A 9095-nucleotide genomic window follows, 5' to 3' on the forward strand; every position below is an offset into this window, starting at 1 on the left:
ACTTCTTTCAGACTGTGGGAGGAAACCGGATCACCTGCAGAAAACCCATGCAGATACAGGCAGAATGTGCAAACTCCACACAGATAGTGACTTGAGCCGCGAATCAAACCCAGGGGCCTATATATGCCATGTTTATGAGCCCACCTCTCCACTCACCTGATGAAGGAGCAGCGCTCTGAAAGCTCGTGATTCCAAATAAACCTGTTGGACTTTAACCTGTGTTGTGAGACTTCTTACTGGACCTTGTTAGCATCTGGATGATTCATTTATTTTCTGAATGATATTTTAATCGAGGGGAAGGCACAGAGAGGAATGATGCAATTTCCAAAACGTGGTCTCAAGCACGCTATCCCATTTTATTGTACATGATATGAAACTGTCAAGCACATGATAATGTATTGAAAAACACGTTTTTACATTCAGAAGGAGAATGTGGAGGGCGAGTGCACTGCATGTTCAGGGGATGGAAGAGAGGAGCTGGAGAGAAGTACCATCCATCATAGGGGCACACAATCAAGGCAAGCCATGACATGCACGACTTTGCGAGAAGCAGCCTCCTCTTCCATCCTGCCTGCCGGCTACGTTGAGTTAATACGAGGGGCTCCATTTTCTTAACATGGCTGGAAGATTTCCCCTTCTCCTGAACCTAAGCCCACTCCACCTCCCCTCGTCTGCCCCTCCCTGAGCAGTCCAAACTGGTCAGCATGGAGCAGTTTGGGCTGAAGGGCCCATCTCTGCGCCCTAGGCTCTACAATTCTATTCTACGCTGCGTCACAAATAGTCTTCAGTGTAAAAACTTCATTGGTTGCAAAGCGCCTGGGGGGGATGGGGGGAGACACTGCCTGAGGATGTGACAGGCAGTATAGAGATGCAGCCTTTCCCCTGCTGTCCCTTAGCAGATACACCGCTCGGTTAAAGGAGCCTCCGATTTTACTGGTTGGAGTGAGGGTGGAGAATTTTCCTTCCTTCAGCCAGCCCCACTGCCACAGTTAGGTTCCCCGTTTGGTAGCAGAGAGTGGGAGACAAGATGTCTGTTTGTGGTCGATGGTTGAGATGGAGAGGAAACCCATATTTAAACATGCAGAGGCGAAACATGCCACTCTCCCCGTCCCCAGCGAGAGCCACTGTGGCTTCTCTTTTCCGCTATTTTACAAATTCTACTAAATGAAAATAAAAACTCGAATGCTGTAAACAGGCAGTTCAGGCACACCACACACCAGTCCCTCCCACGACATGGTACTGGTGATGAGTCTGTATCCAAACCTGCCAAAGAGTGTCTGCTGAATGGAAACTGGAGGGGTTGGAGTGGCTGGGGAGGTGAGTTACCACAGAATCCCAACAGCGCAAGGAGGACGACATTCGGCCCTTCGAGTCTACACCAACTCTCCAACACAGGATCCCACCCAGGCCCTTTCCCATAACACCATGTATTTAGCCCCCCCCAATCCACCTAACCCACACGTCTTTGGACATTAAGTGGCAATTTAGCATGGCCAATCCACCTAATCTGTGCATCTTTGGAGCATGGGAGAAAACCCATGCAGACATGGGGAGGACGTGTTAACTCCACACAGATGGTGGCCCAGAACCAGAATTGAACCCGGGTCCCTGGCGTTGTGAGGCAGCAGTGCTAATCACTATGCTGCCCTGCTGGAATTTTCCAAGGCCCTTCATGCAGCCACTCCCCTTACTGCCAACCCAAAGGGTGCCTGCCACAAACGTCCGGAGAGCAGGTCTGGATTTTGGGCGGGGGGAGCTCAGCAAGGAAAAGTTGCAATGGGTGACTGCAGAGCCAAGCCCTATCGGGGTAGACTCACAGAGGACTCTTGAGCATGGAGAATGGGTAGGGGGGAATATCCTTCAGCTGATGCTGCCCAACGCAGCCCGAGGAACACAAAGGTCGCTTCAATATGATGCAGGGAACACTGCCTTGCCTCAGAATGGCGTGCTATGGACATCGTCCTTCTACCACTGGGCTCGATGCCCAGCCAATCACTTCCCCAGTCAGTCAGAGCTTCTAACCAAAGTGCCACGGAAAGACTGTGGCAGCGAGGGAGGCCGGAGGCTCGGCAATGTCCCAAAACCAACCACGAGAACACCGATTTTGGGAGGAAGGAGTCTGAACGCGCCCGCTTCAGAGACAAGTGTCCGCACTCCCACTGGAGAGAAATGAATTTTCTTTTAAATGCATGATCGTTGTGTTGAAATCTCAAACGAGAAATCCAGCACCATTCCCACCCCCCCACCCAGCCTCCATCACTCTGAGGGGTGTTAGGACGCAGAGAGACCTGCGCTGTGGGGAGGAACTGTCATGGGGGGCAGAAACATGGACTTGAGCTTGGCTGACATCGCTGCGACCTCTGGGTCCTGCCCTTCGTAAGTCTTGATGATTCTCGCAAACTTCAGCACACCTTTGAAAGAGAAAATCAAAAACAGGGGAATAAACATCACTGCTCAGACAGACTCAGTTATTGAGTCTTACGACTCCATGACAACAAGACAGGACCGAACCATTGCCCCTTTGACATTCAATGGCATTGCTATCACTGAAGCCCCCATTATCAACATCCTGGGGATTAACACTGACCAGGAACTGAACTGGACCAGCCATATAGCATCTCTGCAGTGCAGGAGGAGGCCATTCAGGCCATTGAGTTTGCACCAACAATCCCACCCAAGCCCTCAACCCCACATATTTACTCCAATAATCCCTCCAATCTACACATCCTGGGACACCAAGGGGCAATTAGCATGGCCAATCCACCGATACACAAATCTTTGGAGTGTGGGAGGAAACCCACGCAGACACAGGAAGAATGTGCAAACTCTGGTCAAACAATGACCCAGGCCGGGAATATAAATACTGTGGCTACAAGAGTAGGTCAGAGGATAGGAATACTGCGGTGAGTAACTCACCTGCTGACTCCCCAAAGCCTGTCCACCATCTACAAGACACAAGTCAGGAGTGTGGTGGAATACTCCCCACTCGCCTGGATGGGTGCAGCTCCAACAACACTCAAGAAGCTCAACACCATCCAGGTCAAATCAGCCCGCTTGATTGGCACCACATCCACAAACATTCAATCCCTCCATCACTGACAGTAGCAGTAGTGTGTACCATCTATAAGATGCACTGCAGGTACACTCACCAAGGCTCCTTAGACAGCACCTTCCAAACCCACCACCACTTCCATCTACAGGGACAAGGCCAGCAGATACCTGGGAACCCAACCACCTGCAAGTTCCCCTCCGAGTCACTCACCATCCTGACTTGGAAATACATTGGCTGGGTCAAAATCCTGGAATTCCCACCCTTACATCACTGTGAATGTATCACAGGGACTGCCGCGGTTCAAGAAGGCAGCTCACCACCACATTCTCAAGGGGCAACCAGAGATGGGCAATAAACACAGGCCTTGCCACATCCTGCAAAAGAATTTAAACTAATCTCTTTGACCCAGAGGTTTCTACTGAAGCCTGAGGATCAGAGTAAATTAAGCTGGTTACTGTCAATCAGCTTGGGTGACAGGGTCACCGATGGCTGCAAAACCTTCGTACACATGTCCTTACAATTCAGCTTCCCTCTAAAACTCATCCCATGACAGTCCACCAGAACATTACACACAGGAGCTGGAATCCTGCTGGACGCACTCACTCAGAAGGCAGGCTGGAGAAACCCCAGCAAGGAGGAGGGGACTCCAGCGTGAAGGGGGAGGGGTCTTACCCAGTGTGGGGAAGGGAGGGGCCACCCAGGCATAGGGTGGAATGGCCCCCCCACCCCCTACCAGCATGGGGAAGGCCACCACCACCCCCCTCTAGCGTGGGGAGGGCGAGGGACCACCGCCCACCCCGGCACGGGGAGGGCTAGGGACCACCGCCCACCCCGACGCGGGGAGGGCCAGGGGCCACCGCCCACCCAACACCAGCGTGGAGCGGGAGGGGAAGTCCAGCATAGGGAGGGACCGGGGGTGGGAGCCTGTTGTCCTCCAGTGTAGGGGATGGTACCCAGCCTGATGGGAGCCGGGGAAGGTGGTTTTTGTCTGTGAATCAGGCACAGTGGTTAGCACTGCTGCTTCACAGTGCCAAAGACCTGGGTTCAATTCCTGGCTTGGGTCACTGACTGTGTGGAGTCTGCACATTCTCCCCATGTCTGTGTGGGTTCCCCCTGGGGCTCCGATTTCCTCCCACAGTCCAAGATGTGAGGGTTAGGTGGCTTGGCCATGCTAAATTGACCCTTAGGGCCCTAAGATGTGTCGGTTGGGGCCATTAGCAGGGTAAACATGTGGGGTTTCAGGGATAGGGCCTGCGTGGGATTGTTGTTGGTGCAGGCTCAAAGGGCTGAATGGCCTTGTTCTGCACTGTAGGGATTCTACAGAAAGCTAGCAGGCCAATCCAACAAGTGGTTAAGAAGGCAAACACTGCTGCAAAGGGATTGGAGTTTAAAAACAGGGAGGTTTTATTGAAGTTGTGCAGTGTTGGTGTGGCCTCACCGGGAGTACTGTGTACAGTTTTGATCCCATTATCTAAAAAAGGCTGGAGGAACATTGGAGGCAGTCCAGAGCAGATCAGCAGGCTAATTCCTGGGATGAGAGCGTTATCCTATCGGACTGTCTGGATCTGGTTAGCTTGGAGTTTAGAAGAGTGAGGTTTTCAAACATCCTGAGGGGGTTTGACAGGGTAGATGCTGAGGTTTTACGAGTGGGAGAGTCCCAAACAAGGGGACAAAGCGACAAGATAAAGGGCCGGTCATTTAAAACTGAGGTGTGTAGAAATTTGTTTGTGCAGAGGATGGCGAATCGCTGGAATTCTCTGCCCCAAAGGGTGGTGGAGCTGGATTATTGGAAATATTTAAAGTGGAGATGGACAAACATTTGACAGAGTGAGGAATAGAGAGAGGGCGATGGGGAAATGGAACGGAGAGGAGTTAAGGCCGGCAGAGGTTGAAGGGGCTGGTGGCTGCCTCCTACTTCTCCTCTGTGTGGTTGTGAGTTGGATTCCAACATCAAGTGTAATACTTGCCTTCACCGTCGTTACTGAAGCCATACGATTTGATAACATCCTGCTGGATCTGGGTTGCCACAGGCAACACGAACTGTAGCATCTTCCCCATGTCGTTACAGGCATTGTCCCGAGCCTCCTCCAAACGCATGGCATTGTCAGGGGAACTGAAGGCCTTGATCACCTCAGCTAAAACCACTTAGGAAAGGAGAGAGAGGATCAGTGTAAGTACCACAGAGACAGAGACAGGATCAGTGTGAGCGTCACAGAGACACAATCAGTGTGAGCGTCACAGAGACACAATCAGTGTGAGCGTCACAGAGACACAATCAGTGTGAGCGTCACAGAGACACAATCAGTGTGAGCGTCACAGAGACACAATCAGTGTGAGCGTCACAGAGACACAATCAGTGTGAGCGTCACAGAGACACAATCAGTGTGAGCGTCACAGAGACACAATCAGTGTGAGCGTCACAGAGACACAATCAGTGTGAGCGTCACAGAGACACAATCGGTGTGAGCGTCACAGAGACAACAATCAGTGTGAGCGTCACTGAGACAAGAATCAGTGTGAGCGTCACAGAGACAAGAATCAGTGTGAGCGTCACAGAGACAAGAATCAGTGTGAGCGTCACAGAGACAAGAATCAGTGTGAGTGTCACAGAGACAAGAATCAGTGTGAGTGTCACAGAGACAAGAATCAGTGTGTGTCACAGAGACAAGAATCAGTGTGTGTGTCACAGAGACAAGAATCAGTGTGTGTGTCACAGAGACAAGAATCAGTGTGTGTGTCACAGAGACAAGAATCAGTGTGTGTGTCACAGAGACAAGAATCAGTGTGTGTGTCACAGAGACAAGAATCAGTGTGTGTGTCACAGAGACAAGAATCAGTGTGTGTGTCACAGAGACAAGAATCAGTGTGTGTGTCACAGAGACAAGAATCAGTGTGTGTGTCACAGAGACAAGAATCAGTGTGTGTGTCACAGAGACAAGAATCAGTGTGTGTCACAGAGACAAGAATCAGTGTGTGTCACAGAGACAAGAATCAGTGTGTGTGTCACAGAGACACAATCAGTGTGTGTCACAGAGACAAGAATCAGTGTGAGTGTCACAGAGACAAGAATCAGTGTGAGTCACAGAGACAAGAATCAGTGTGAGTGTCACAGAGACAAGAATCAGTGTGTGTCACAGAGACAAGAATCAGTGTGTGTCACAGAGACAAGAATCAGTGTGAGTCACAGAGACAAGAATCAGTGTGAGTGTCACAGAGACAAGAATCAGTGTGTGTCACAGAGACAAGAATCAGTGTGTGTCACAGAGACAAGAATCAGTGTGAGTGTCACAGAGACACAATCAGTGTGTGTCACAGAGACAAGAATCAGTGTGTGTCACAGAGACAAGAATCAGTGTGAGTGTCACAGAGACAAGAATCAGTGTGTGTCACAGAGACAAGAATCAGTGTGAGTGTCACAGAGACAAGAATCAGTGTGAGTGTCACAGAGACAAGAATCAGTGTGTGTCACAGAGACAAGAATCAGTGTGAGTGTCACAGAGACAAGAATCAGTGTGTGTCACAGAGACAAGAATCAGTGTGTGTCACAGAGACACAATCAGTGTGTGTCACAGAGACAAGAATCAGTGTGTGTCACAGAGACAAGAATCAGTGTGAGTGTCACAGAGACAAGAATCAGTGTGTGTCACAGAGACACAATCAGTGTGTGTCACAGAGACAAGAATCAGTGTGAGTGTCACAGAGACACAATCAGTGTGTGTCACAGAGACAAGAATCAGTGTGTGTCACAGAGACAAGAATCAGTGTGTGTCACAGAGACAAGAATCAGTGTGTGTCACAGAGACAAGAATCAGTGTGAGTGTCACAGAGACAAGAATCAGTGTGTGTCACAGAGACAAGAATCAGTGTGTGTCACAGAGACAAGAATCAGTGTGTGTCACAGAGAGTATCAGAGATCCCCTTGGGTGAGGGCCCAGTTTCAGGCCCTCTCTCTCCTGCTCGCCCTCACCTTTCGCCTGCTCCAGGCTCAATCCCCCCGCTGGCTGTTGCTGCTGAGCTGCCGCTGCTGCCGCCGCCATTTCACCCTTTGGGCTCGGGGAATAAATCCAGCTCCAGGTCCCAGCGCAGCCCGCCCGTCTAGGCCGCAAACTGGGAGCGACAGAGACCGGAATATCGCTGGGTGTAGCGCCCTCACAGGCCGAAGGACCGCCCAGCACTGCGCACCCCACAGGCCGGAGGACTGCCGTCTGCAGCGCCCCCACAGGCCGGAGGACCGCCGTCTGCAGAGCCCGCACAGGCCGGAGGAGCGCCCGGCACTGCGCCCCCGACAGGCCGGAGGACTACCATTTGCAGCGCCCCCACAGGCTGGAGAACCGGCGGGTACAGCGCTTCCACAGGCCGGAGGACCGCCGTCTCTAGCGCCCCCGCAGATGGATAGAGGGACGACCGACCTCTACAGCGCCATTTAGTGGCCGGAGGACCGTCCAGAACAGCACTGCTCAGCGGCCCGAACACCGCCGGGAAAAGTGCCCCCACAGGCCAGAGGACCCAGATCTGCAGCGTCCCCACAGGCCGGAGGACCGCCCGGAACTCCGCCGCTAGGTGGCCGGAGGACCGCCTTAATACAGCATCCCCACAGGACGGGATGATAGTCCAGGGACCCTCCGCGAATCGCGCCGCTCAGTGGCAGGAATATCGCCGGTGCAGCGCCCAAGATGCCAGTAGGAGGTCGGAGGATGGCCAAATACAGCCCCCCTACAGGCGGGGAGGACCGCCGGCCATTCCTCGCCTCCACGGGCCGGGAGAGGAGGAATTAGGACCACCATGAGCAGCGCCCCTGCAGGCCGGAGGATCACTGGAAATTTCGCCCTCAGTGGCCGGAGGACCTGACCAGGGAACAGCGCTCTCACAGATCAGCGAACCAGGATCAGCGCCGCCATCGACCGGATGACCAGGAACAATGCCGCGCTCGAGGACCAGTAACAGCGTCCCCACATGCTGGAGGACGCAGGAACAGCGGCTGTCATGGCTGCAGGACTTCCCCGTCCAGTGCCAGGCTGGATGGCCAGTCTTTGCGCCCCCACAGGCTGGAGGACCTGTAACAGCGACGGCCGATGGTTGGGAGACCTCTGCCGCCAGCGCGACACCAGGCTGGAAGTCCTCCGCCTCCTGCGCCACACCACGCTGGAGGACCTCCACCTCTAGCGCCATGCCTGGCTGGAGGTTCTCTCCGTGCAGCGCTGCTCAGTGGCTGGAGGACCTCTCGGTGCAGCGCTGCTCAGTGGCTGGAGGACCTCTCCGTGCAGCTCTGCTCAGTGCTGGAGGACTTCGCCGTGCAGCGCCGCTCCGTGGCTGGAGGACCTCTCCATGCAGCGCCGCTCAGTGGTTGGAGGACTTCCCCATTCACCGCCGCTCAGTGGCTAGAGGATCTCCGTATGCAGCGCTGTTCAGTGGCTGGAGGACCTATACGTGCAGCGCCGCTCAGTGGCTGGAGGCGGGAAGGCAGTGAGCTGGGGCAGGGAATGCTGGGAGATGTTTAGGGGCAGAGGAGGTGTAAATGGTAACAGCAGACTCACTCATGCCCCCCAGTGCTTCTGGAAATTGTCCAACTTCCTCTGGGGGTAAAAAGATGTGATCAAATCCTGTGGTCTCCGCTAACACTGCACCCCCCGCTTGGGAGATTTTACGCACTGACTGGGCAACATTACCCACCCTCTGGGCGATTTTACCCACTGGATGACGATACCCAGTGTCTGGGTGATTTTACCCACTGGATAACGTTACCCACTGTTTGGGTGATTTTACCCACTGGACAACATTACCCACATCCAGGTGACATTATCTGCTGTCTGGATGACCTTACCCATGTCTAAGTGACATTGTCCACTGTCTGGGTGACTTTACTCACTCTCTCACCAATCGGAGTCCTGGGGAGACAAGCATAGAATCATAGAAATCCTACAGTGCAAAAATAGGCCATTCAGCCCATCGAGTCTGCACCGACCACAATCCCACCCAGGTCCCACCCCCATATCTCTATATATTTACCCACTAATCTCCCTAACCTACACATCTCAGGACACTA

General features: G+C 53.1%; 1 protein-coding gene across 2 annotated transcripts; it reads right to left on the reverse strand.

Annotated features, from left to right (window-relative positions):
- Positions 1–318: 318 nt before the first annotated feature.
- On the reverse strand, positions 319–8227 carry grcc10 (gene rich cluster, C10 gene). 2 transcript variants are annotated; one of them, XM_080181478.1, is made up of 3 exons: positions 7921–8227; positions 5020–5196; positions 319–2411 (listed from the first exon to the last, which is right to left on the reverse strand). In XM_080181478.1, the coding sequence occupies exons 1-3, from the start codon at positions 8219–8221 to the stop codon at positions 2272–2274; spliced, it is 618 nt and encodes a 205-aa protein (XP_080037604.1). In that variant the 5' UTR covers positions 8222–8227; the 3' UTR covers positions 319–2271. The 2 variants fall into 2 exon arrangements, with proteins under 2 accessions (XP_080037604.1, XP_080037605.1); XM_080181479.1 differs by lacking the exon at positions 7921–8227 and adding an exon at positions 7020–7251.
- Between the last annotated feature and the right edge of the window lie 868 nt (positions 8228–9095).

This window comes from Carcharhinus amblyrhynchos, unplaced genomic scaffold, assembly GCF_965287045.1.
Source record: "Carcharhinus amblyrhynchos unplaced genomic scaffold, sCarAmb.v2.hapA scaffold_40, whole genome shotgun sequence".
Taxonomy (NCBI): Eukaryota; Metazoa; Chordata; class Chondrichthyes; order Carcharhiniformes; family Carcharhinidae; genus Carcharhinus; species Carcharhinus amblyrhynchos.

Bases quoted from the DNA above. Each gene is read 5' to 3' on its own strand.
- grcc10 (XM_080181478.1), bottom strand. From the start codon at position 8,221: ATGGCGCTAGAGGTGGAGGTCCTCCAGCGTGGTGTGGCGCAGGAGGCG. The intron at 5,197-7,920 runs GTGAGAGCGCTG...TCCTTTCCTAAG, and splicing joins TGATCCTGGTTCGCTGATCT to TGGTTTTAGCTGAGGTGATC. The intron at 2,412-5,019 runs GCAAGTATTACA...TCTCTTTCAAAG, and splicing joins CTTCAGTAACGACGGTGAAG to GTGTGCTGAAGTTTGCGAGA.